Source organism: Leptonychotes weddellii, chromosome 16, assembly GCF_054177405.1.
Source record: "Leptonychotes weddellii isolate Sample4059 chromosome 16, ASM5417740v2, whole genome shotgun sequence".
Lineage (NCBI taxonomy): Eukaryota > Metazoa > Chordata > Mammalia > Carnivora > Phocidae > Leptonychotes > Leptonychotes weddellii.
Genome location: NC_138384.1, coordinates 13,137,322 through 13,164,562, shown reverse-complemented (window position 1 = coordinate 13,164,562; position 27,241 = coordinate 13,137,322). Strand labels below are relative to the sequence as shown.

The 27,241-nt window shown below is 42.7% G+C and overlaps 2 protein-coding genes across 2 annotated transcripts in view; both read left to right on the top strand.

The window, feature by feature from the left end:
• Positions 1 to 24,021, top strand: part of PMFBP1 (polyamine modulated factor 1 binding protein 1) — a 43,580-nt gene extending 19,559 nt beyond the window's left edge. Inside the window, exons 5-19 of the mRNA XM_081806147.1 lie at positions 3,203 to 3,373; positions 4,377 to 4,487; positions 7,729 to 7,855; positions 7,959 to 8,116; positions 9,547 to 9,787; positions 11,783 to 11,972; positions 12,136 to 12,289; positions 13,261 to 13,428; positions 13,700 to 13,837; positions 18,048 to 18,212; positions 18,748 to 18,915; positions 19,229 to 19,396; positions 20,220 to 20,323; positions 20,880 to 20,954; positions 23,172 to 24,021. Of these exons, the coding sequence (XP_081662273.1) occupies positions 3,203 to 3,373; positions 4,377 to 4,487; positions 7,729 to 7,855; positions 7,959 to 8,116; positions 9,547 to 9,787; positions 11,783 to 11,972; positions 12,136 to 12,289; positions 13,261 to 13,428; positions 13,700 to 13,837; positions 18,048 to 18,212; positions 18,748 to 18,915; positions 19,229 to 19,396; positions 20,220 to 20,323; positions 20,880 to 20,954; positions 23,172 to 23,445 (2,412 nt within the window). The 3' untranslated portion in view covers positions 23,446 to 24,021. The remainder of the gene's footprint in view (positions 1 to 3,202; positions 3,374 to 4,376; positions 4,488 to 7,728; positions 7,856 to 7,958; positions 8,117 to 9,546; positions 9,788 to 11,782; positions 11,973 to 12,135; positions 12,290 to 13,260; positions 13,429 to 13,699; positions 13,838 to 18,047; positions 18,213 to 18,747; positions 18,916 to 19,228; positions 19,397 to 20,219; positions 20,324 to 20,879; positions 20,955 to 23,171) is intronic.
• TXNL4B (thioredoxin like 4B) overlaps positions 1 to 27,241 on the top strand; it is a 523,365-nt gene that overhangs the window by 443,432 nt on the left and 52,692 nt on the right. The gene's annotated exons all lie outside the window — the stretch shown is intronic.

The following is a 27,241-nucleotide window of genomic DNA, read 5'->3' as shown; positions in this document are numbered from 1 at the left end:
GGGGTCTCCAGCTGTCCCAGCTCTATTTGTTGAACACTTTCCCCACTGATTTGAATTGCCAGCTCAGTATATCTGCTGATCCTTGTGTACACATGGCTCTTTCTCAACTCTGTTCTTCTGATCTATTTGCCAGTTTTTGCACCAAGATCACAGTTTTATAGTGACTTTAACTGATATATTTTGATAGCTCCTTCAGAGCAGGTCCTCCTTCCCTGTTCTTGACTTCCAAATATTTCTTGTCCATTTTTGTGCATCTTCTCTTGGTAAAATTGAGATTTATGTTCACTTACTTTCAAATTATATATTAATTGGGGGGAAATTAGCATATTCTATGGGACATAGCATGCTTCTACTTTTATTTAAGTTTTCTTATGCACCCTTCAATAAGATTTTATACTTTTCTTTATAGATTTTACATATTTCTTGCTAAGTTTATTCCTAGCTGTATTACAGTTGTTATTGATTTTGTAAATGAGATCTTTTATACATTTAATTTTATTAACTATTACTGATGTATAGGATGTTCTGTCACCTTATTAAACTCTCTGACCAGATTTTCAGTGGACTGCTTGGTATTTCTAAATTGCTTTCCTTTTCAACATTAATACAACTTATTTTCCATCTTACTGCATTGACCAGGACCCCCCAGAACAATGTAGAATTATAACATCTTTGCCTTGTTTCTCATTTTAAAGGAAATGTTTCTAGTATTTCACTATTAAGTATAATGTTTATTCTTGGCTGTTTGTTAATACTCTCTTTCAAGTTGAAGGTGTGACTGTCTATATGTAGTTTATCGAGAATTTTTGTCAGGAATGAATGTTGAACTTTATCAGGTGTTTTTGTTAGCAGCTATCAAGGTTATCATAGAGGGTTTTTTTCTTTAATGAAGTGAATTGCATTAATAGATTTTCGTTTATTGGACAATCTCTATGTTCCTGAAATAAACCTTACTTGATCATGATATATTATTATTTTATTTTATTTATTTTGCTTTATTTTAATAATAATATATCATTATATTACAATAAATGCTATACTAAATTTCTTAAAGTTTTATTTTTTGTATCTATTTTCAGAAATGAGATTAGTTTCGTCACTCAAATTCTTGTTCTCTCATCTCATATTAGTGTCTGGATTATGCTACCTTAATATAAATGAGTTGAAAGGTTTTTATTTCTCTTCTAATCTCTGGAACTGTTTATATAACATATAAAATATGCATTTCTTTAAGATTACAAATAAAACCAACTTTTAATCATTACTTAAGCAGTATACTCCACCTCTTCTAAATTCTTGGACTTGTTAATTCTTTCAGAAACAATGGTGAATGGTTAGATTTCTCAGTATTCACATGTCTGAACAAGATTGTCTTCATTCCTAATTGCTAGTTTTGCTGGGTATACAAACTTTCAGAAACACCTTCCTTTAAGTCTTTGAAGTTATTGCTACATCATCTTGTACCATCCAGTATTAAAGAGGAATTGTTATATTTTGGTGTTTCTCATTTTTTGTAAGTCATCAGTTTTATCTCTTTGATTTCTAGAGGATTTTAGACTCAAGGTTTCTTAGTTTTTTTTTATTAAGCCTCTCAACATTTAACTGACCCTTTTCATCTGAAGATTATAATTTCCTCAATCCAGGGAATTTTTCTTCTATTACTTTTAAATTAATTTCTATTTTTCATCCTGTAGTATTAAGACATTGGACTGGTAGATATCATCTTTCTGTTCCTTAACTTTTCTATTGTTTTCCATTCCTTTGCCCACTTACACACTAACTTATTTATAAGAATATTATTTATGGTCAGTTTTAGATTTCTCACTGACCCTTCTGCAGCTTGCTCATGGGTAGCTTTCATGCTCAGTGAACATAAACTATTTCTTTTTTTTTAATTTTATTTTATTATGTTATGTTAGTCACCATACAATACATCATTAGTTTTTCATAAACTATTTCCAACTGTGCCTGAAAAAACCCAGTTAGGGAAACAAGTTTAATGGGGAAAGATCTACTCTCCAAACTGGAACTCTTTGCTCTTTTCTGGCTATCTAAATCAGTTCACTTCATTGTTAGTGCAGACCTATGTGCATGTAGTAATCTTCCTGCATGATTTCAGATGACCTAGAGAAAGACATTTTTTTAAATGGTTCTAGGAAAACAGGCATACTCATGCTGATGGGAGTGCCAATTGGTATAATTTCTTGAAGGATAATTGTGTAATATCTATCAAATTTTTAAATATGTCTTATCAGTCCTACTTCATGAATTTAATCCATACATATAGCAGAATAGGTACTCAAAGACTTATGTGCAAAAATATTCATTTCAGCTTCATTTTAGAAAAAAACTTGGAAATAGCCTGTATTCCTATCAATAGGGGACTGGATAAACACAATTAGAAGCAATTTAAAAGAGCTAAAAGTACATGTACTAACCTGGATAAATTTCTAAGACATCTTTTTGAGTGAAAAAAAAATCTATTTTTATATTTTAAAAGGACAACATAATATTATCTGTATTCTACAGATTCCTTTATATGTATGTAAGTGTATAAAGTTCTAGAACTTTATCTATATGACAAATTGTCATCTCTGGAGAACACAGCAAGTATGGGATTAGAGGTAGTACAGTCAAAGAGAAATTTAGACTTGCCTACAATGTTATAATGTTTTAGAAAGATAACATACATATATATGTATTACTTGTGCAATTTGAAATTAATTTTAAAAGAAAGGTCAGATAAATATACAAGTAACAATATGGAAATTATCCTAAATAAATTGTCAAGTGAAAACATAATGTTAGAATAGTGTTTTAGAAGACTTTCATTTGTGTAGGGGAAAAAAATAAGAGGGCATATACACATGTATATATGCATATACAAAGATGCATAAAATATCCCTGGAAGGATACCCCCCAAAATTGGTAACATAGACTGTCACAGAGGAAAGGACTTGAGTCATGGAGGGTCAAGATGGAGGAAGACTTAACTTTTCAGGATGTTCTCTTGTGAACTGTTTGAACTTTTTACCATGCGTATGCACTTGTTAATTTTTTCTTTTGTTAAGAAAGATAAGATTCACATATGTGAACATGAACTTTCAGAATATAGACCTAAGAGATTTTCCACGTGCATGGCATTCTGAAGTTAACTCAAATAGTATGAATAAAACCAACTCATTATTTCCAAATATCCCAGGAGCCTGAGAACAAAGGTGATCATTCAAAGGTGCGTATATACACATCTTCCTGCATGATTCAAGAGCATCAGGAGACCCTGAAACGACTGTCTGAAGTCTGGCAAAAGGTGTCTGAACAGGATGATCTAATCCAGGAACTTCGAAATAAACTAGCCTGCAGTAACGCTTTGGTAAGTGACTTCTAGAATATTTTTCTGAGAGACCAAAAATAAAGCCATGAGGAAAGAAAGGAGAGAAAAATAGTCACCTAAAGTAATTTCTGTCAGCAAAATTCCTCAAAGTCTTATATAAACTTACCCCCACCCTTTGTTCATATTCTCCATAGTTGCATGCCCCAACCCACACTAAGTTTGAGATTCTAAAGAGACTTAAAATCTCTCACAACAACCTAAATGCTCATCAATAGGGAAATGGTTGAAGAGATTTTTTTAAATGGTTAAAGAAATATCCATATTAAAAAAAAAGAAATATCCATACTGTGGAATAATATGCAGGCACGAAAAAGGATTAAGCAGACGATAAGAACTAAATGGAAGGATCGTTGTGATGTATTGTTGAGAAAAGGTTGCAAAATCCTATGTATAGTTCAATTCCACTTTTGTTTTTTAAAGTCTTTGATTATAGTATAGATGTACCTACTGTAAATTGCCTGTAGTGCACTGCCCCCTAGTAGAAATGAGAGTGGAGAGTAATTGGAGAGATTTCACTTATTTTTGATGCTTCGGTTTTGTTTGAATTATTTTCAACCAAGAACAAAAATTTCATGATTTTTAATTTTTTTTAAAGTCCATACATATCCACGCACTCCATAAAGAACTTCCTTCTTTAATTCTTGAACTTTGAATCCTGTCCTCTGATAGATTAGATGTCTTTCCATCACAGCTTCTAAAGAACCTTCTGCCTCATAAACTGGACCACACAGAGGTTCAGGAAGGAGTCCAAAATGTGGCCACGGGCAGACTCCAGACAAACCACTGTCTATGCCTTACTGAACTTTGATACAAGATTGAGAACCTAATTCTTTCTCTGTTGCAAGCCCACAGGAAGTATGTGATGAATTACATAATATTACAACAAACTTAGGCTGAAAAAAGGAACACCCTGCCAAAATAGTACTAGTAATAATTACATTACATTGATCATTCAGCATAACTGACCTACACTCATTTGCAGGTTCTAGAGCGTGAAGAGGCTTTGATAAAATTACAAGCGGACTTTGCTTCCTATACAGCCACCCACAGACATCCTCCTAGTTCCTCAGAAGATTGTGAAGACATTAAAAAGGTGGGAGAACTTTTGCTTATTTGTGCCTGGCGGGGGTCGAGTTGAGTTGGGTTTGATTCTGGGTTTTCTCACTTATTTTTTATTTTTACATAATATTTTTATATTTGTGTGACCTTGATTGGCCCTGCTACAAGGATACTGTATGTAATGTATGCCAAGTCCCAAGGAATATGTCTGGCAGTATTCAGTTTTAAAGCCGAATTTTGGAATTGCACCTGCTTCTTAACCCCCTCTCAACAGTATGCCCAAACAAGACACAGACTCTGGTTGGCTTGCTGGGTTCAAAAGGACCATCCAGCTTTCTAGTTTCTAGTTGGAGTTGAACCAAATTTAGGAAAGACTATTTATTCAAATTTAGTCCTTCAAAAACTCGATATTTTCAAAATTCAAAGCCATCTCAAAAACTGATTCTGATAGTGAATAAGCATTTAAACCATGTAAACAAATGGCAAGATTTGACCAGCCAATAGTCAAAACTATGTTCAGTGCTATCCTAGGTGAGATCTTTTTTTTAATTTTCATTTTTATTCCAGTTAGTTAACATACAGTGTTATATTAGTTTCAAGTATACAATATAATGATTCAACAATTCCATACATCACCCGGTGCTTATCATGACAAGTGCACTCCTTAATCTTCATCACCTATTTAACCCATCCCTCCACCCACCTCCCCTCTGGTAACCTTCAATTTCTTCTCTATAATTAAGAGTCTGTTTCTTGATTTGTCTCTCTTTTTTTTCCCTTTGCTCATTTGTTTTGTTTCTTAAATTCCACATATGAGTGAAATCACATGGTACTTGTCTTTCTCTAACTGACTTATTTTACTTAGCATAATGCTCTTTAGCTCTATCCACATCATTGCAAATGGCAAGATTTCATTCTTTTTGTGGCTGAATTATATTCCATTATATATATATATATATATATATCTCACATCTTCTTTATCCATTCATCAATTGATGGACATGTGGGCTGCTTTCATATCTTAGCTATTTGTAAATGAACCTGCAATAAACATTGAGGTGCATGTTTCCCTTTGAATTCGTGTTCTTGTATTCTTTGGGTAAATAGCCAGTAGTGAGATTGCTGGCTCATAAGGTAGTTCTATGTTTAAGTTTTTGAGGAAACTCCATACTGTTTTCCACAGTGAGTGCATCAGTTTGCATTTCCTAGGTGAGATCTTAAGTCAGTCATACCTGAACCCGAAGTCCAAGGCAAAGCTAGCCACCTGAGGCCACACTGTGGGCAGGCTTACTAATCCTGAAATAGCAGCAAAGGGGGGTGTGGCAAAGAGAGTAAACAACACATATAAGCTCTCCAAGCATCCTTTAGTGCAGGGACAGAGACTCCTCTTTCCAGGACTCTCTGATGCAGAAAGTTTGAGTGAATGAGGAATCAATATTGAATTTTGGAGTTCCTCCTTGGACATCTGTCAATATTTATTTTAAAGGTCAATTCCATGTTATTCACGTCCTGACCTATAGCAAGATCTCATAACACTCCCATTTTTTGTCTGAAAAATGTCTTTATTTCTCCCATACTCTTTTATTTTTTGCATAGTGGCTAAAAACACGTAACATTAAATTTGCCAAGTTAATCACATTTAAGTGTACATTTCAGTCATGATATTTACACTGTTGTGCAACAGTTCTCTAGAACTTTTTCATCTTGCAAAACTGAAACTCTATATTGACTAAACACTAATGCCTCTTTACCACACCATTTTTTTAAATGATGCAGACTTCCCCAAGAAACAGCATACACTCTTCCCTGCCATTTTATGTGTCCTATCCAATGCTTTTGTGGAACCTGGATATTCTATTAGGAATGGAACTACCCAGGTCACAATTAATACCAGAACTCAGCTGGCCTGGCATAGAGTGAGCTTTTGAGCCCCTGCAGTGCCCACACCTGGGTCATATGGTGACTTCCCTATATTTCTCCAGCTGTCCCCCTGTCTTCATGCTGCAGTTCTCCCTTACTGACAACTCTGAAATCACATAACTATCCCTTGATGCCCAGATGACTAGCTGCTCCTCCTCGGCCATGTGTTCTACCCTCTCTTAGTTATAGCCATTCCCTTCTCCTTCAGAGTAGAAGCCAAAGTCCTTGCCCAAGGACTACAAGCCCCCCATGATGTGATCACCCACTAACGTCTCACCTCATGCCTCCTACTGTCTCCATCACTCACCCCTCTAACTACATGCCCCCCGCCCCATGTTCTCTCCCCAGAGTCTGGTCACTGGCTAGCTCCCCTGTGTGCAGATACCTACAGATACTACAACACTACAACATGGCTCAGTCTCTCACTTCCAGGAGGCCCCTGCTTAGAGGCACCTTCTCAGTGGGGCCAAACTCTCCATTCTGTTTCTAATGGCAACCCTCTCCCCCCATACACCTCTATTCTCCTTTTGCTGTTCTTTTCTTCTACAGCACCTGTCAACTGTTAACATTTTCTACAAGTGACTACTTATGCTCTTTGTCTGTCTCACCCCACTATAAGGTCAGCTCCATGGGGTCAAGTATATGTTTCTGTGTTTCTTTTTTTTTTTTTAATCTATTTTTTTTATTCTTATGTTAATCCCCATACATTACATCATTAGTTTTAGATGAAGTGTTCCATGATTCATTGTTTGTGCATAACACCCAGTGCTCCATGCAGAACATGCCCTCCTCAATACCCACCACCAGGCTAACCCATCCTCCCACCCCCTCCCCTCCAGAACCCCGCTTGTTTTTCAGAGTCCACCGTCTCCCATGGTTCGTGTTTCTGTGTTTCTTATTCCACTGTCCCCAGCACCTAGGACAGTGCCTGGCACATAGTAGGTGTTCCATCAATGACTGGTGATTGTTGTAGGGCAGAAGGAGTGGTGGCTTTTGTGCACATTCTGTATGAGGGTGATAAGTCTGCCATATCCGTTTTTAAATTATTTTCATTTGTTTAATTGAGATACAATTAACACACCCTAAAAGTCACCATGTAAAGAGTACAATTCAGTGGCTTTTAAATAGTCACAAGGTTGGGCAACCATCCCCACTAATTCCAGAATATTTTCACTACCCCAAAAAGAAACCCTGGATGCATGAGCAATCATTCCCCCTCCTCCCCGCCTCAGCCCCTAGCACCTACTACTCCCCTCTCTGTCTCTCTGGATTTGCCAATTCCAGACATTCGGCATTTTAGAAAGCGTTCTTCCCCCATGTCCTCATCCTGCCCTGCTCCTGTCTTACCTGCCCAGATACTGAAGCACTTGCAGGAGCAGAAAGACAGCCAGTGCCTGCATGTGGAGGAGTACCAGAACCTGGTGAAGGACTTGCGCATGGAGCTAGAGGCCGTGTCAGAGCAGAAGAAAAACATCATGAAGGGTAAACCAGGAGCAGGGGGCTGGGGGAGGGGGCAGCAGGGAGAGGCAGAAGGAAGCCGGAGCTCTCTTCTGAGCAAGGAGCACTCTGTCCCTTCCCGCCATAGACATGATGAAGCTGGAGCTGGACTTGCATGGGCTGCGGGAGGAGACATCTGCCCATATGGAGAGGAAGGATAAGGAGGTTGCCATCCTGCAACGGCGGCTGCAGGAGCTACAGATGCAGTTCACGGAGACCCAGAAGCTGGGCTTGAAGAAGGACAAGGTAGGACAAGAGGAGCTCTCTGGTTAGAACCTCCAACAGGACAGGTGTGAGGGCAGACCTTGGCCAGAGCTGGCCCTGCAGCTCTGCACCCACTGTGATTGCCTGGGCAACATCAACACATGAACAATGAGACTGCAGGTTCTTTAGGCCCAGAGGCAGTTCTGAGCACTTCTTTGGGACTTTTCATAGCACATAATAAATAAATAAAATACCCATTGTCCAAGGACCTTAATAGAGATGTTGACTCTATAAGAGGTTCTTCCCCAGCCCTGCAACATAGAGAGTTTGGGACACACTTGCATTGTTCTTTTATGCTTTTGTTTATGCTTGATAGTGGAAAGAAATGCTTTAAATATTGTGTAGCCTTATTAAGAACTTCAAGTGAATGTCAATATATAAAATGACAAATATCTTATGAATATGCATATCCGGCAGTTTGAAAATATTAATGGAACTATGCCCTAGAAGATCTGTAGTTGCCAATATAAATCAACGTCCTGGAAAAGCCTAGGAATGGAAGTAAGGACAGAAATGTTGTAAAACCAATGCAAGTTTGTGTAGTCAGCACAGTTCCAACTCTACACTTTTATCAGAGATAGCAGAAATCGTCCAACTGATTGACTGGCTGGTCATTCAGGCTCCCTATTTGAAGGTTCAGAGGGGATCCATTAGGAAAAATGGAAGTATCTGGAGAGATAATCACATGCCGTCAGGAGTCTGGCTGAGAAAACAGCTTTGAGTAATTCATATATTCATTCAACCAGTATTTTTGAGCTCCTGTGATAAGCCAAGCACCATTCTAGGCACTAAGAATATAATAACACATGCAACATTCCTACTCCCCTGGAGCTTACATTCTAGTACAGAGAGACAGACAATAAACAAATCACAAAACTAATATATAATGTAATGCCAGGTACTGATAAATTCCTCCAACAGTTTGGTAGCTGTTTCACACAGGGTGGTCATTTGGGCAGAGATGTGAATGAAGTGAGGGAGCTACCCAGGCAGAGGTCTTGAGGACAAATATTCCAAGCAGAGGGAGTAGCAAGTGCGAGAGCCCTCAGGTAGGAATCTGCTTAGAATATTCCAGAAGACAAGCTGAAGCCAGGAGGGATACGGGTGGCAAGAGGTAAGGTCAGACCAGATGATGAGCAACCCAGCAGGTTGCTGTAAGGACAGTGGCCTTTTTGGAGCCAGTGGAGGGTTTTGAGGAAAGGCAGAACAAGATCTGACTTAGGTTTTCAGAGGCCCCCCTCTGGCTGCTGTGTTGGGAACGGCCTGACTTGAGGCAGGGAGCAGAGGTAGGAGACTATGTGATACCCAGGCAAGAGAAGCTAGTGGCTAGAGAGGGCTCAGGACAATCTGTACCTGGCTTCCCTGGGTCGCCGTTCAGACGTTTATCAGCATTCACCCTTTGCTTTCTTTAGCTCCTCCAAGAGAAAGATGAAATGCTGCATGAGCTCGAGAAGGAACTGGCACAGGTTCAGAACAGCCTCATGAAAAAGGAGATGGAGTTGGAGAAGCAGCAACGAATGACAACAGAACTTGAAATCACCCTCCAGGAGGTGAAGCAGGATAAGTCCAGGGCAGAGTGTGGGGCCCTGCGAGCTGAAATCCAGAAGCTGAAAGACTGTCTCGAAGATGCCCAACAGCAGCAGAAGCTGGCCGGTGAGGCCCCCGGCAGACAGGAGTCCCCACTACACTTCAAACCCTCAGGGCTAGAGCATTTCCCCCTCTTTCTCTGAATGGCCACTTCCTGCTCCTTTCCCCACTCCTCTCTCCAGACCTTCTCCTGATCTCATGGCACATCTCACAGGGATCACAATGCCCTCGCGAGCTCCTTCACTCACCCCTAACTGGGAAGGTGAACTGCTGAACGCACACGCCCGCTGTTTTCCCAGCAGCCTTCACTGAAGTTCACCTTTCCCCATCACAGGGAGGACAGGGCTCAGTACTTTGCTTCTGTGCACTGTGTTCCTCCCCATCTTCTCCAGAACCTTTGTCACACAATTTACTCTTCCCTCCCTTAGACACCTTCTCTCCTCTTCGTTGCTTCCCAACACATTCTTTTCTGTGCAGCCTGCGCTGCGGATCATGTCCTTGCTGCTCTGCTGAAATTGATTTCTCAGAGGTCACCGATAACTTCTTGCCCTGGGCATGGACTTTCCCTTGGGGGGATGAAAACGATCAGAAATTAGGTACTGGTAATGGTTGCATACCTTTGTGAGTATTGCAGAAACCACTGACCTGTATGCTTTAAAGGGTTAAATGTTATGTTAGGTGAGTGACATATCAGTTTGGGGGGGAAGGTCCATACTGTGGCCTCCTTCCCCACCCTCCTTTAACTGTGTGTGTCTGGATGTGTTGTTGGCCTCCCACACTCAACAATTGTTTCCCATTTTGGAGATGTAACAGGTCCCTTCTTCTTTCACAAATCTCATCGTTTCCTCTTTTCCCTCCTTCTCTGACAATAGTCATCCCTCCCTTAAACTCTGCCCTCCCCCCTCTACTCTCTTTCTCAGCACAACTCCAAAACCTAGAGCCCCAGCCCTGACTTGGCACCTGTGGTCACTCCTGTCTTTAGAGAGTAGCTCCGCCTGGGCAACCCACCTTCCCCTCTAACTCAGCATTCCCCAAACTGAACTTTCTCTTCCCTGCTTAGAAAAGAAATTCCTCCTCCTTCTTCCAAGGTATATCATTATTTCTGCAGTGACACCATCTTTCTTCCAGTATCCCAGGCTGAAAAATGGAGACAAGGGTGATATTTAAAACAGAAACAATAGTTGAAACTTTAGGATATAGGAACATATTTGGTGTGGAGAAACTCCAGTAAGCAACTTATCTGATGTTTCTCCCTTTATACCCAGTAGGGGAAAGGGTAGGGACTAAAAGGATATTGTAGGAAGTCTTTCTCCATTTAATACATTTCAATTTTCCTAAAATACTCTTTATGCCAGGTCTCTGCTCAAGAACCCACTAAATTAACTCTGAACATTTCTCTCTGGCTTTCAAAATCCTCCAAAACCCCCTCCTATCCATGCACTCACTCAGCGGTCTCCCAGCACTCCTTCCCATTTTCCTTTCCAGTCAAACCAATCTCTTCCCATCCTCTTCCCACTTGCCTCTCCCATTCCATTCCTATGCATTTGCTCTAACATTCCCCCCATCTGGAATTCCCTTCCTCCTCCTTTTTCTCAGGCCCAGCGCCATCTCTGTTCCTCCGTAAGTCCATCCACGACTGTTCTCACCCACATTGACCTTGCTTCACAGGAGTTCACTGTGAGTGCACACTTCACATGACTATGTTCTCTATGTCATGTGGGCCACTTATGTCTCCCTCGCAAGACTCTAAACTCCGTTAGGATCAGGATTTGTCCCTATCGACAGGATGAGTCACGTAAGAGATACTGAGCAATTTATATTGATTTGTTTAACTTTAGTCCAGAAGCAGTCCACGGCTCAGGGATAGCTGAAGACAGATCATTTAACAGGGCTCCTTAGGAGTGATAATGAGATGGAGAGAAAAGAGAAAAGGTTGGAAATTGAAGTAGGTCACAAAATGAAGGAACAGACTTTTTAACTGGTCTTCTTTGAGAGTCTGATCTTCACACATACCCCCTTCTCCCATGCACATGTGCCTGACTTGTCTGCTGGGTTCCACAGCTCAGCAAGCTGCCCAGTACAAAGAAGAGACCCTTCTGGCAAAGAGTAACCTGGAGGATGCACAGAGGAAACTGCAAAGCTACCTTTTCCTGGAGAAGCAGAAGACGGAGACCATTCAGGAGCTGCAGAGAGAGCTTCAGAAGCTGCAGAAGGATTCCTTGATGGCTGGAGAGGAACTCGCACCCAACAGGTACTACTGTGTTACCTCCAGAGAGAGGCTCTGTCTCTGGTGAGCCAGTCTGGACACGGCAGCAGCTGCCTGGGAATGAGATAACAAGCCCCATGCAGCCGGCTAACCATCTGCCAACACAGACACCAGAGTCTGTCTTCCTGTTGTTGCCATTTTGCTTTAGGAAGCGGATAGAGGAGCTGACATTAGAACTCTCTGAGGCCCGGAGGAAGCTTGAAAGTTCAGAAAAGGAAAAGAGGCAGTTTCAGAAGACAATGACTGAACAGGATATGAAGCTGAATGAACTGCTAGATCGTCTAAAACTCCTTCAACACCAGGTATAAAGGGCAAGTACGCTGCCAGCCCAAGCATCTGCTCTACTTGAGATTAAATATATTAGTCTTTATTTGGGAAGATGCCACCCCCAATCCATTCAAACTAATTGTCCAGAATTTGTGTTAGAATGCTAAGCCAGCCTATCAGCTCTGATTCCCATGACCGATAATAAGCATTTTCAAGGGCTAAGCTTAAAAACAGTCAGAGGACAATGCTGGGGTTTTTTTATAGGATTCGAAACCTATCCTTGTCGGTCATTTTAAAGTCTTTGATCTCTGAATTATTCTTTTTGTGCTTTTCTAAGATTTTTTTTAAATTTATTCAAAGAGCTTTTTATGTGGAAATATTTGGTAAGTGGGAGAGAAGGTTTATGCTGTGGGAAGGTTGATATATCTAATTAGACAAAAAAAAAATATTGCTGAACATCTGAGGAAACTTTTTTTATTATCTATGCTAAAAAACCAAGGAGTTGCCCTCATATTTATCTCAGCCATTTTCTTTGTCTGGGGGCGTGGGTGTTGTTTTGTTTTTTCAAAAATATACAGCCTAAGACTGTCTTTCAGGACAGTGTTTTTTAAAAAAGAAAGAAAGAGGGCGCCTGGGTGGCTCAGATGGTTAAGCGTCTGCCTTCGGCTCAGGTCATCAAGTCCCGCAGCGGGCTCTCTGCTCCTTCGGAGCCTGCTTCTCCCTCTGCCTCTCTCTCTCTGTCTCTCATGAATAAATAAATAAAATCTTTAAAAAAAAAAAAAAAGAAAGAAAAAGAAAAACAGGGTTTATTTATTTATTTATGTGAGAGAGCAAGCACAAGTGGGGGCAGGAGCCAAGGGAGAGGGAGAAGCAGGCTCCCTGCAGAGCAGGGAGCCGGATTTGGGCTTGATTCCAGGACCCCGGGATCATGACCTGAGCCGAAGGCAGACTCTTAGCTGACTGAGCCACCCAGGTGCCCTCTTTCAGGCCAGTCTTTATTTCTCAGCACAGAGAGCAAGCCTCCGCCAAAAGCAGTCTAACAGAGGAGCTTCAGGAGGTGACAAGATTACTGGAGGAAAAACGGGAGCAGTTGAAAAAGAGCAAAGAACAGGAGAAGTTGCTGGAGCAAGAGCTTGAGACATTCCGACAGGAGGAAAAAAAGAAAGAAAAAATGGTGAGAAGGAGAGTCCAGAAGAAGAGCTGGGTTCATGAATCCAGGGCAAGGCTTGAGCCCCACTGAGCCTGGCAGGATACAGAGGCCGTGGGGGCTCAAACCTTAGGAGAGAAGGGAGGGAAGGTAAGAAAGGCAAGTGAGCAGGAGAGAGAAGGCCCAAGACACCACAGGCTGCAGCATGGAGTTGTGTGCATGGGCAGGAGGAGCAGGCTTCTATGGGAGCCTGAGGTAACACCTCTTTTCTGGGCTTTGTTCTCTAATGGGGGAGCAGACAAAGGAAAATTTGAGGATGTTGGAGGAGGAAAATGAGACTGTCAAAGCACAGTTGATGCAATGTTCCGCGCAGCTGGAGTCCTCTCTCAGCAAACAAAACGCCTCCCAGCAAGTCATCCAAGAGCTAAATAATGAGGTGAGTTGACAGAAACCCTGAGGGAGTGAGAAACTTGAACCCTGGGACCCTTGACCTGAAATCAGTACTTATCTCTCCTCCACCACAGAAATGCAGCTAAATGCCCAGCCCACGTGCATCCTGTGGTGCCTCTAACTCCACTTCTCTCCTTGAAGTGGGGGTAACCCTCCCGCACCCACTTGCTTAGCCAAAGAAACGTTTCTTCCACTTGTGGAAGGTCTTATGTAATATCTGCTGGAGCGCCCAAACTTCCTGGGCTTTGGCAGCAATATTCCACAGCAACATTTCAGACAAGACTTGAGTGAGTCCACTGTTGGGGCGATTGGCTAGGGAACACTACCAAAAATGGTGCCAAAGCACAAAAAAAGGGACGGAAAGGGAGACAGCTATTTATCATTACACAAATAAAGATGACAGAAAAGAGTAAATGGCAGCTAACAAATACAGGCACCATGCTTGAAGTCAGTCATCATTTATTGACTGTCTACTTATGTCCTTCACATGCCTTCCATCTGCTTGACTCCCAACAAGATAGAGATTACTATGATCCTCATTTTACAGAGAAAAGGAAGGCTGGGGCTCAAGGTAACTGATCAGTCAGTGATGAGATGGACCACTGTTTGCACCTGGATCATCTAGCTCTGACACCTAACCTCTTTCCCCTTCATCATGAACAGCAGTACTTTCCCTAACTGAATATATTTCATCCTTCTTCAGGAAACAAATATAGCATCTTGATAGGTGGTCTCTTGGGTTACAAATGAAAGACAAAGCAGCTCTGATTCCTTGGTAATTTAAGAAGAAAAAAATGTTAGTCTTAAAATATTGTGGACTATGCAAAGTATAAGAACAGCACTGCCCAGTGGAACTTTCTGTGATGATGGAAAAGTTCTATATGAGAGCTCTCTAATATACAATATCTACTAGCCATATGAGGCTGTTGACTGCTTGGAATATGGCTTTGTATGACTAAGGAACTGAATTTTTAATTTTAATATTAACTAATTTTAGTTTCATTTAAATGTAAATAGCCTCATGTGGCTAGCGGCTACCATATTAGATAGCACAGAAACTGACATTTCTGGGGTTTTGTCCTCCCACGATATAAATCTCTCCTTTGCTGTGGTTCACAGTTAAGGTCTGAGACACTGAGACCCCCAAGGAACCTCCCTGAATATAAGGGATATTACCTTAGTATTTAATATGGACCTAGTATCATGTTTGCCAAAAGAAAGATAGCCATGTAAGTGTGGAAGCAAAAGCATTCATTTCAGAATTTGTTGATGGAAATCAGGAGACTAGAGGGGGTTTTTTGTGTGTATAAGCATGTTCAACTTTTTAAACGCATACCTCGTATATAGTAGATGTATTATCAGTTGAAACAGTCATTAGAAAGAGACTTAGTTTTGCATTCTAAAATGCATTTTCTTTCATCAGTATTCCATATTTCAGTTTTTAAAGTTACCATCTGAAAGCAATAGATCTTGAGATTTTTTTCATCTCTGATTCAAGGATATTTTTCCACTACATTTTATAATTAATTACTGTTAATAAGAAAGCTAATTTATTTTACATACTTATTCTGTATTTGGACTTCTTCTTGAACTCACTTCTAAGCAGTAATAGTTTTTCAGTTGCTTCTCATGGATTTTCTAGGTAGATGATTATATCATTTGCAAGCAACAACAATTCTCTAAACCTTTGTAATATTTATCCTTTTTTTTTTGCCTTATTGCATTGGACAGTACCTACAGTTTGGTGTTTAACAGAAGCATCCTTTTCTTGCTTTTAACATTAATAGAATACAACTGTTTTGGTATGAGGTTCTTTGTAATATGGTGAATAAAATTAATTAATTGATCCTTATTTTGGCCCATCCTTGTGTTCCCAGTATGAGTCCCGGCGGTGCATCATGTATTACTCTTTTAAAACAATACTTGGAATGTTCTAGGAAGTAAAATAAGGCCAGTATAACTGGAGTGTAGTAATCAAGGAGGATTGGTATAGGATGAGAGTAGAGAGATAGGTAGGGGTAGACATTGTGGCCTCTGTTAAGCAATTTAGGGTTTTATTCTAGGAGCAATGAAAAGACATTGATGAAATTTCCTTAAAGGGGCTGGAGAGGTGATTTGAGCTAAGTTTTAAAAATATAACTCTGACTAATATGTGAAAATTTATTGCAGAGAGGGGTAGGTATGGAAATGAGGGATCCAGTTAGGAGACTATTGCCATTCAAGCTAGCGTGGCATCAGTGAAGACAGAATGAGCAAATTCATGATGTGTTTTGGCAGCAGAATTGACCAAACTAATGATGGACTGAATGTGAGAGGAAGCAAGGAATCAAGGATGACTCAATGAAACCCACCTTTAAAACCATCTAGGCTTAATGCTTTTGGTGAGGGAGACAGTACATCTTTATGAGAACTTTTATTAAAACTCCTTGATTGTATAATTTACATATATCTATATACAGGTTTTCAGTATCTTTCTCCAAGCTAAACCACTGATGTTAGAGAAATTTAAAATAAAGCCTCCAAACTCCAATGGACTTTTAGTTCATAACAGTCTTCCCAAATTACCCCTTTTCTCCTTAAAAAAACATACCCCTCCTTTCTTCCCCAGATTTCCCTGTGGTTTTGCCACAGCTTCTTTGTCCCAGATTGCAATTCACTTTCATTCCCAAATAAACCCATCTTTTGCTGGTAATTTTTTTTTTTTTTTTGCTGCTAATTTTTTAAAAATAAAAACAATAAATAATACAAATGATAAATAATATATATCTATTACATATAAATAAATAATACAAAATCAATTAATTAAGCTTCTGTGATTTATGTCACCACCTTTCTTTTTGTTATCTCGCCTCTGTGATGACATTTCCTGATTTGGCCACCAATTATCAAGAGCTTAGTGAGTTACAGTTTCTTCAGTGATTCCCCTGGTTTATTGGGCAGACCAGTTGACTCTATGTTTTCAGAAGTCCCCAAAAAAGATGCATTTCTTTTTCCAGAAGACCAAATTATTTTATCTTTAGGAATGGTTTCATTCCCGGGACATGTAAATATAGGGTCAGCAGTACAATCTAACACTTCTCATCTCACCAGTTCTTAGAGTTCAGGATACTCAAAATTCCATCTGAAAAAATAATAAACTTCAAGCACGGAGCTGTTACTGAAGAAAACCCAATGGAGTATGTTTCTATGTGGATGGGGGTGTATTAAAATATCAAAGAACAGATAAAATACCAAAGAACAGAAGTTGGGCATGTGAATTTCTAAGGTCTCCCTTCTGCTTCCAGATTTGGAAGTAGATCTCTGCCCTGTACTTAAAAGTATTTAATAACATGGCTAGTTACTTAGCATGTTCATGACCGTATTCACAGCTAGGTAGTAATTTATACCTTACTAAGCCCTTTTTACAAACTATATAATCTTATTTGATCATCACCAAAACTCTATGAAACAGATGAAAGTAACTGGCTTGCAGAAGAGGAAACTGAGGCTCAGAGAGATTAAGTAAATGACAGAACCACAACCTCTAACTCCAGATCTCAATTCCTTTTAACTATAGCATGAGTACCTACTCATTACTAAGTTTAAGACACAGACTTCAGTTTTTAAACATGCTTTACCAGAACCACATGTTCAGTGCATCCCTAATTCCAAACATTGCCATACAAAATATTTCATTCAGTCAAAAACAATGATTTAGTATTTACTGAGCACATATTATAGGCCATGCCCCGAGCTATAGGCAGTGGGGATACAACAATGAAGGAAGTAAACACAGTCCTGCTTTCATGGTGCAAGTCTAGTGGATTATGTCAGGAACTAAGAAAGGCATAAAATGTACAAATGAAACGTTGTATCATGGTTCTAAACTAGAACTGAATTCCAGATCTTTATTAAAGACGACAGAGTCTGTGAAAGGGATTATTCATGTACTTGATACATCATGGCCCAGTACTGCCGGTACTCCTTGTTTGCGGGGGACCTGCTAACTTAGAAGGGGAAGTGTGAGGAGAGGGGTGCAGAAGAGCCTGGAAAGGCAGCTGTTCTTTTTATAACAGTGAGGGGAGGGTGGGGGCCTTATCACAGACTGCTCTGTCTGTTAGTACAGAGGGAAGAGCCCAGCTCTTGTCCATTTCCTGTAGACACAGAGGATACCTCTGTAGGTATGAACCTTGATAGTGATGTTCCCCCTCCTAAAGCTAGTCCTTCAGAAGGAGGCCTTAGAGAGTCTGCAGGTCCAGCTGGAGAAGGCTGTGCAGAAGGAGAAGCAATATCTCCAGACCATGGTCAGTAAAGAAGCCTATGAGGAATTGTCCCGAAAGTCAATCGCCTGCCAAGATGACCTGGCACAAACTCTCGAGAAGGTAAGCCATACCCTCTCATCTCCAGGGCTTTTTGGGGCAAAGAAATGTCCGAGTAGCTCGAGAAGTGCAAGAGTCAATCCCCTGCACAACTGGCTATCACCAGGACCATCTGCATCCTGAGCTAGGATGTCCTTCCAGGGAAGGCCTGCCTCCTCATAGTGAGGCTTTTTTGGGGTGGGAGAAAGGGATCACAAAGAACGAGGCCAAATCTAATGAGTCTTTCTGCGCACAGGTGATCCAGGGGCAAAGTTTTCCCAAAACCTAAGTTGTCTGGGCAGTTTGTGCCCCACTCAGTGCTGATCATGCCTAGCTGATCAGAGAACTGGAAAAAGAGGAAATGGGGTAGGGGAACGAAGATGTAGAAAATCAACCACTGTCACTTCCCACCCCTCCCTGGGACACTAGGCAAGTGACCAGGTGTCTGCTACCCTGAGCAGAGGATGGGGAGGGACTGGAACCCTTCTCCATTCAGCACTCAATAGAATGGGCCAAAGAACTGTGACAGCCATTCTTATCCCCTTTGTCTTTATGGAAGCTCAATCATACGACCTCAGAGACCAAGAGCCTGCACCGAACCTTGGCACAGGCCCAAGAGAGGAAAGTTCAGCTAGAAGATGAAATCATTGCTTACGAGGAGAGGATGAAAAAGCTCAATATGGAATTAAAAAAACTGCAGGGCTTCCAACAGCAGAGCGAGCTAGAGGTGAGGAGCAGCCAGGAGCTCAGGCTATCTTCCTGTTCCAGGTCCCCAGGGTCTCTCTCTTCTTGCCCCTGAGCTCTTTAGTACAGAGCCATTCCCTTTAGCTAACGGGTTCTCCATTTGCTGGCTCAGGGAGCTTCAGGCAAAGGCGGCCAGGGGCGCCCTCTGCTGGTATTGGCAGTAAAATGCCCCCTAAGGAGTCTCTCAAAGCCTAGAAAGCGCCTTCCTGCCTCGTCACAGAGGCCCTGGGCTCAGGGCGGCCAGCCCGCCAGCCCGCCAGCCGGGGTCTCCCTCCTCACTTTGCGCCCCTGAGCAGGTTCAAGCCTTCGACAAGAAGCTGGAGGAGATGAGCAACCAAGTGTTGCAGTGGCAGAAGCAGCACCAGAGTGACCTCAAGATGCTGGCAGCTAAAGAGGAGCAGCTCCGTGCCTTCCAGGAGGAAATGGCCGCCCTGAAAGAGAACCTCCTGGCAGATGAGAAGGAGGTGGGCACTCCTCAGCTTCCGGTCACTTCCTCCCAGACCCTCCCAGCACATCCACGACCGCCTGGATACTAGACCAAGCTTGGTGGGGGAGGGGGTGCCTAAGAGCAAGGAAAGGACACCCCCAGCCCACTCTATTCAGTACAAAATAGGGTCTGGGTGCGCTAAGGCCCACAGCAGTTGTCTCAACCCAACTGTCTTCCTGTGCCTTCGTTGATAGAGATAGTGAGCGAACAAAGGCCCATTCCAGAGAAGAGAGAGTGCCATCTCCCTGTCAGGAATACCAGCCATCCCTGACTTAGATAACCCCCTGGGCAGTCCTCCTCCAGAGCCCATCCTGACATTTTCACTTACCCTGCAGTAGAATCTGCTAAGAGATCTTTGAGCATGCCTTATGCCCCAGTCCCTGAGCAGTGAAGTTCATGGCAGGATCTCTTGGTGTAGCCACAGGACCTTTGCTTGCATTAGAAAAAAAGGCATCCATTCCTCAAGATATTTTTTCTTCCATCTGTTAAAAAATTGGCTTAACATATTGCTTTTTAAAAGCAAGATGTTTTAATGCCTTTGCACAAAAATCATTATTGTAAGTATACACACCTACTTTGTCTCTACTATAAACAGTGCCCTGCTCAGAGATGTCACCTTTGTGTGCATGCACTGCTGGAGGTAGAGATGCTGGCAGGTCCAACTCTGGCCTAGGGGTTGGTCAGCAGAACCAATGTTTCTTCTTCCAGGAAGAGAGAAGAGACCTGATTTGGGAGTCGGGTGGTGACAGGCCTATGCTCCTCCCCCTCCCCAACCATCTCATTTTCTTCTTGTACCAAAGCCTGCCTGTGTGCCCCAGCGGTCTACGGCTAAAGACACCTGTAGGCTACGCCGAGAGAATGATCAGATTATGTCCAACATGGAGCAATGGGCAAAAGAGCAGAAGTAAGTAAGAAATTATAAAGTAAGTCAGTGTTCCAAGGCCTGGGCTGAGCTGAGAAACTGCACATGTGCCAAAGAATAGTGTCACATACACACGCACGCGCGCGCGCACACACACACACACACACACACACACACACACTGCCCTCTAGGGAAATGAATTCAGTAATAGCCCACATTCAAGAGCTGGGAATAAGATGGAGGGGCCTCAACTCTTCAGGCAGAATCAGGAAGACCTGCTGGCTTAGAAACAGAGCAGCTCCAAGATAAAAGGGATGCTTTGCTGTAGGTCAGATTTCCTCTCCCCAACCTGGAATCTGGCTTCCCTGCCTGGATCCCTTGAACTTACCTGAGATCACAGTGATTTTGCATAGTAATTGAGAATGGAAGTTTCCCTCATTTGCCAGGTGCTAGTGAGGCTCTAGCTCTGGGGAGTGGGTAATGAGCTGGAGTCTAGGGCTCAGCAGACACCTTGCTGAGAACACCAGCCTCCTAGCCATCCAACTCGTGCTCTTCCTCATGGGGGTCTGAGAACTTTCTCTTATGGATTTTATTACAGGATCGCCAATGAGAAACTAGGAAACAAGCTCCGTGAGCAGGTCAAATATATTGCCAAGCTGACTGGTGAAAAGGAGTAAGTCATCCCATACAACCCAGGCTGCTGTTGGGCCCTAAGGAGAAGGGTCAGCCATGAGCCAGGGCTGGCTTTATCATTAAATACATGCATCTGACCTCAGGGAAGGGCTGGGACTATTGAAAGATTCTGGGTCATGAATCTGCATTTATGTGACCTTGGGCGCATCACTACACCTCTTTGGGCCTTCCCTCACCAACAATACAGAAAGGGGTTACTAGTCTCTATGCCCCTTCCCCCGTCACCTGCTGTGATTCTCAGGGAACAAAAATGCTAAGAAGGAAACAGGACCTGAAAGGCAGGGTAGAGGCTAAGCTGCTGTAACAAAGAGACCTCCAAAAGAAGGAACACAGAACATGGAAGGACCAACCCTAGGAGGTGAACAGTCCAGGTTGGTGGGGTTCCTCTGTCCCACGTGGTCATTTGGGGACCTAAGTTCCTTCACGTTGTTGTTCCACCCTCCCCTGTGACCATGCTTCATCCTCATGGTCAAAGGTGGGTCAGCAGACTGTGGTGTGGGAGGAGTGTTGGAAGTTTGGGAACAGAGATGAAAGTATGGATGTCTAAAACCGAGATTTCAGAGATGGTATAGTCACAGATAATGACAAGCTCTAGAGCAGTGGCTCCCAACCCTTTGGCAGGAAGCACTTAGAAAATAATCACATTTGTTTGGCACAGTGGAAGAATTTGGGATGAGTTGTTTGTGACAAAGTTGACCAACCAGTGGCTGCCCCAAGAGCTGAGGGTGTCCACATCTCAGCACATCTAGAACCCACTCATCAGCCCCAGGTGGAAAGCTCTGTTCTGAGCTGTGACCATGGTGGCTGAGTTTAAGGAGAGGACAAGATCATTGGAATATAGAAGTCAAGGGACTGAGAGGCTTGGATAGAATGTACAGCATGTTGAAGGCATTGGGAATGCTGACAGGAGTGGGCCAGAGAGAGTGGCAGAGAGCCAGAGAATGAGGGCATGGTGAGGACCCCATCTGCAGGCCCAGTGGCATATGGAGTGTGGCAATGACACAAGGAGCTCCAGGGGTGTCTTCAACACTGGCCAGGTTTACAGAGAGCAAGAGGGCAAAGCACAGGCCCAGCAAAGTTCAGAATGAATTCTTTGATTTCCCTCTAGAAAAGACCATGAAATTTTTCACTAGGACAAAAGCATTTTCTAAAAGGGATTAGCTGAAAGAGAAACTGTAAAAATCTGAAGGTAACAGAGCATTTCAGGCTTTTTCTTATGATGTGCCAAGTTCCAGGAAGTTCTGTTTCACAAAGAACTCATTCCTGAGTTTGAACCTATTTGAAGAAAAGCCATCTTTTAATAATAATAATAATAATAGTAATAATGACACAAATAATATTTATCTGTTACATGTGTGAAGCACTGTTCTAAGTGCTTTATATGTATTAATTTATTTAATCTTTATAAGAACTCATGAGTTCAGTACCATTAAAATCCCCATTTATGGATGAAGAAAGAGAGGAACCCAGAGACTAAATAACTTGCCCATGGCCTCAGGAAAAGTAAATGGCAGAACCAGAATTCCAACTTGGGAAGTCTGGTTCCAGAGCCCATGGCCACCCACTGCCCTCGACATTGGTTTGGAGAAATATGACCAGTTATGGAGCCACAGGAGATATGTTAAGTTCTTTCACCTCGCCTACATCACTGCTACCATTTCTTCATCTGTAAGATGGGGACAAGTTACTTACCCAAGGTCTCAACAGAGCTGGGATCCCCTGTGCTCTCAACCTTCCAGCAAAGGGAGGGGAAAGAACTTGGCTTTGGCATCAGAACCAGATGAGAGTGTTTCCCAGGCACAGCCGGGACAGCCCGGGCACATGGGATTGTTCATGACAGCCCTACAGCTCTTCAAATCAAATTCCTATCTTTTGTCAAACTGGAGCTTTATATGAAGTGCAGAAGGCAGATGAGACTCAACTGTCCCCATCTGACAGATATGAAAACAGGCCCTGAGTTGACATGACACAGAGGCTCAGAAGTACTGGTTTGGGGTCCACCCCGACCCTGGGCCTGGGCTTCTTCCAGGGGATACACATAGGCCTCCATTTCTATGGAACATGAGAGCACCAGCTCTGAAAGGGCTCGGATGTCCATGGCCCTCCTCCCTGGGGTGCCTTTATCTGCCCCTTCCAGTGGGAAACCAAGATACTGAAGCAGATCAAAGAACTCCTGTCCTTCCCTCTCCTTCCCTAGCCACCTCCACAATGTAATGGTCCATCTGCAGCAGGAAAACAAGAAACTGAAGACTGAGATAGAGGAGAAGAAGCTGAAAACTGGACACCCAAGGCTATACACCAAAGCCCTAGGCCCAAGCACGATGGAGCCCATACAGAGGGGAAAAGTTTGTGCCACCTTGGGCTTTAGGGGGACGACCCAGGACGTGAGCCAAAGAATGGACATCACCAAGTTTGTCGGGATACCCCACTGCTCAGGTATGTCTGCCATTTGTCTTTTGCTACTTATATGATGTCATCTTTCTTAGTCCCATGGTTCAAAAAAATAGCAACAGCCTGACATTATTTTTCAAGAAGAGATCACTGGATTGGGAATTCAATCCCCAAGTAGGAACTGGGGGACAGACCTTCTGTTTAGCCACTCTGGACCAGAGATCACTGTTTCCTCATATGTTGTGGGAACAGGTGAGTGAATTAAGACTTGTTCTGATCTAAGACTCTTTGATGATAGCCAAGTGCATCATATCTCAGACCTATCCCTTCCCCTGACCCAATCTCTTTTCGGGAGTGTGGGGGCAAGAGGGGAACAGGTAGAATAAACATTTTCCTCCTATCATGTGTTCTGAAAACCCCACAAGAACACCCTGATCCCCTGTACAGCATGGATCCATAGCTGCCTTTTCTGTCATCTATAGACCCCATGTTACCCCAGAGGGAAGAAGTCACCCCACAACTGAGCTGCCCGGCCATGAGGAATCATCTCATTAATTTCTCCTCAAATCAAGACTGTCATTTCCTCCCTGTTCCCTCAGGTTCCTCATATTGCTAGAATCAGCACCTTGCCCTGGGCAGCATTTCCACGTACGTTTTTCAGAGGACAGTGATTTTCCACCCCTCTCTCTTGACCTGGATCAGCTCTTACAGGAATGCATCAAGGTCCCTGCCTATTTTTCAAGATGCTAACATTTCGTTGAGTTTTGTCCACTTTCTGCAGTTGGAGTGAGCATTGGAACCATACTACCATCTCCAGACCCAAACTCTAAAATAAAGACATGAGCATAGCAGTCTCAGTGAGCTCTTGGCGTCTTGCAGACATCTCTGCCCCTTTCAGCCCCCTACAACATGTTCATCCCTGTTTTCTCTGGATTCTAAAAGACATAGTCTCTTTCACATATACGGACAGCTAAAATTCCCAAAGCAAGATTCTGGATTATCTGGATTAGTTTTTAAACCAGCAAGAGATAATTAGCTCCCCCTTTATTTTTTCCATCTATCTGGAATTTAAGAAAAAAAAATCTTAAAAACCTCAAAAAGGAAAGTAATCCTGAGAAGCACAAGAAAGGAAATGAGTGATGCATTTTCCGAGCGGAGGAGGGAGAGAGCCATCTGCTTTCTTTCCGCCATATTACATTTCTCCTTTTAACAATTTTATTTTTCTCCCCAGCCAGCTCAATACAAGTAAAATTCCATTACAACAAACTCCAAGGACAGCTGAACTATTTTATTGTGGTAGGATTTTGTTAAACTGAATACATGTCTGGAATTTATATTCTTGGTCTGTAGGAAATTGAGAGAAATAGCTACTAAGGGTAAAGTAAGGAAAAGAAATGAAAGAGTTTGTGTCTCAGGGTAGGGGGGCAGGAGAAGTGAAGAAACCCACTAGTTGGTAAGGATTCTTATTCTTGCCTCCCTCCCCAGCCAGACAAAAGCTAAGACATGTTATATAGCATACCCCTGCCAGAACTTGGCGAGGGCAGATACTCGAAGTGCAGCATGGGGCAGGGGTGACGGGCATCTCTGATAGTCTCTGCTGTGACAGTTGTTGTCTGCTTTTTATGCTTATTTTTTACTATGTACCCCCATCGGGTTTAGAGTAAGGATATATTTTCCAGAGGAAACAAAAAGTGAAGAACCTGGTACTAATGAAATGACTTCCTGCTTCTAGCCTGTGACCCATTTATTCAAACAAAATTTCAATGTCATTAAAATCCCCAGTATAGTCTACTAAAAAAAAAAAGGCATTTTGTCTCTATATTTACGAAAAGGTATCATATATGTTGGCCAGAGACAATAGTATCTGGATACTTTGCATATGGTACATTTTTTCAAAGTTATTTTTCACTTCCTGTGGTGTGATTACACCAGAGCACAGCTGGTAGTGAGTTATGGGAAGCAAAGGGGCAGCAGAGCCGGAAAAACACGGATATGTCACCCAGCCATCTGGCCTTGCAAGCCCAGCCAGGGAGGAGATCTGATGGGATAGAGGGGTTGAACTTAGGGAAATGTAGTTTCTCTAAGGATAAGGCAAAGGGCAGGAAAGCTAACTATAATTCTTTAAGAAATAACCAAAGGGGTTTCTAAAAGCTAGTCTGAACAGCTGATAATAGAAACGGTCTCTGTATGATACAGTAGTGCTAGATTCATGTCATTATACATTTCCCAAACCCACGGAATATCTAACACCAAGAGTAAACCCTCACGGAAACTATGGGGTCTATGGGATAATGTGTCAATGTAGGTTCATCGAGTGTGAAAAATGAACCACTCAGGTAGGACGTTGGTAGTGGGGAAACTGTGCTTGTGTGGGAGCAGAGGGTAAATGGGAAATCTTGGTACTTCCCGCTCAATTTCACTGCGCACCTACAACTGCTCTAAGAAGTAACCAAAGAAAGGGAAAAAGAGCTATGAAGCTAGGACTGACTTTAGCCAAGGGGATTGTCGGTAAAATAAGTGCTTCGGCCACCCAGTGGGAAGATGTCACTCAGATTCTGATACCTGGGGCCCACAGAATCCTTTGCAGGAGATCCTCTTCTGCCCACCTGGAGTATCATTTCCTCCCCCGAGCTGAAGAAACCCAGAGCAGACATCAGCCACCGCAACCTGCCTCCCTAATAAAGGGAAGGAGGAGCTCTCTGCAACCACCGTGGTGCCCCATAAGCACTTGGCTTCTGAGCCTTCTCTACACAGCCCAGCTGAGAAGGAAGCTTTCTGACAATGACAGGACCTGGCAAGCAAGCTCTGGGGTCCCTAGAATGAGCCCCATCTCAGCCTGAGACCCTCAACTGCTGACACCTTTAATGTGTCTAAAGTATCATTACCATCAACTAGGCATTTAAGGAGAGATGCATGTGACTGAGAGCAACAGGGGGCCCCGTAAAAATGTCCAGTTGAGCAGCCTCTCTGTTCTCTCACACCAGGAAGCCTGAAAGCCGGTCTCCAGAACCCACTTCAGGGCTGTTGTCACAGACATACTTTGTATCTCGGCAGGGTAGGGGGGTTGGGTTATTATCTGAGGAAGAGGTGGTAAGAATCAGATTATTAAAGCTGGAAGGAACTTTAAGGTGGATCTGAATGGAAAAGGTCCATTATTGAAAGAAAACATGAGAGTCAGAGGTCCAGACAGACGCTTGTGCGGAATTCCCAACACCAAAACAGATTCGGGAAGCGTTGCTGGGGGGCAGGGATCCTCCCCACACAGCCTGTGGCACCTGTATGTGTCAGATGTCCTTGCCAGGGGTTCCTTGTTTCTATTTTTATTTTTATTTTTTTTAAGCTTTTATTTATTTATTTGACAGAGAGAAAGAGGGAGAGAAAGAGGGAGAGAGAGAGCACAACCAGGGGGAGCAGCAGGCTCTCCACTGAGCAGAGAACCCGATGTTGGGCTCGAACTCAGGACCCTGGGATCATGACCTGAGCCGAAGGCAGACGCCCAACCAACTGAGCCACCCAGGTGCCCCTGTTCCTTGTTTTTAAATGAGAAGGCTGGGTTGACCCATGGCTTTTATAACCTCTGGCTTCGTTTTTGTGACCTAGGGAACTTGAAGGTAAGTTCGTGACCAAGGTCACAGCCTGTTTGTTAGTAACAAAGCCATATTCACTGGAACCTCAATTTTTGCCCTGTTCTGTTGCATCCCTAGCCCAAGTCTGTAACTAGATCACATACCCAGCTTACTTCTCTCCACAGAGCAGGTAGACACGTTCTGCTAGCCCTCCAAACCGGTGCCAAGATTAGAAGCCTTCCCAGACGAGCAGCCAGAAGCCCTCTCTTCACTCCAGAGCCATGAAAAGTCAGTTTCTACCTGAATTCCC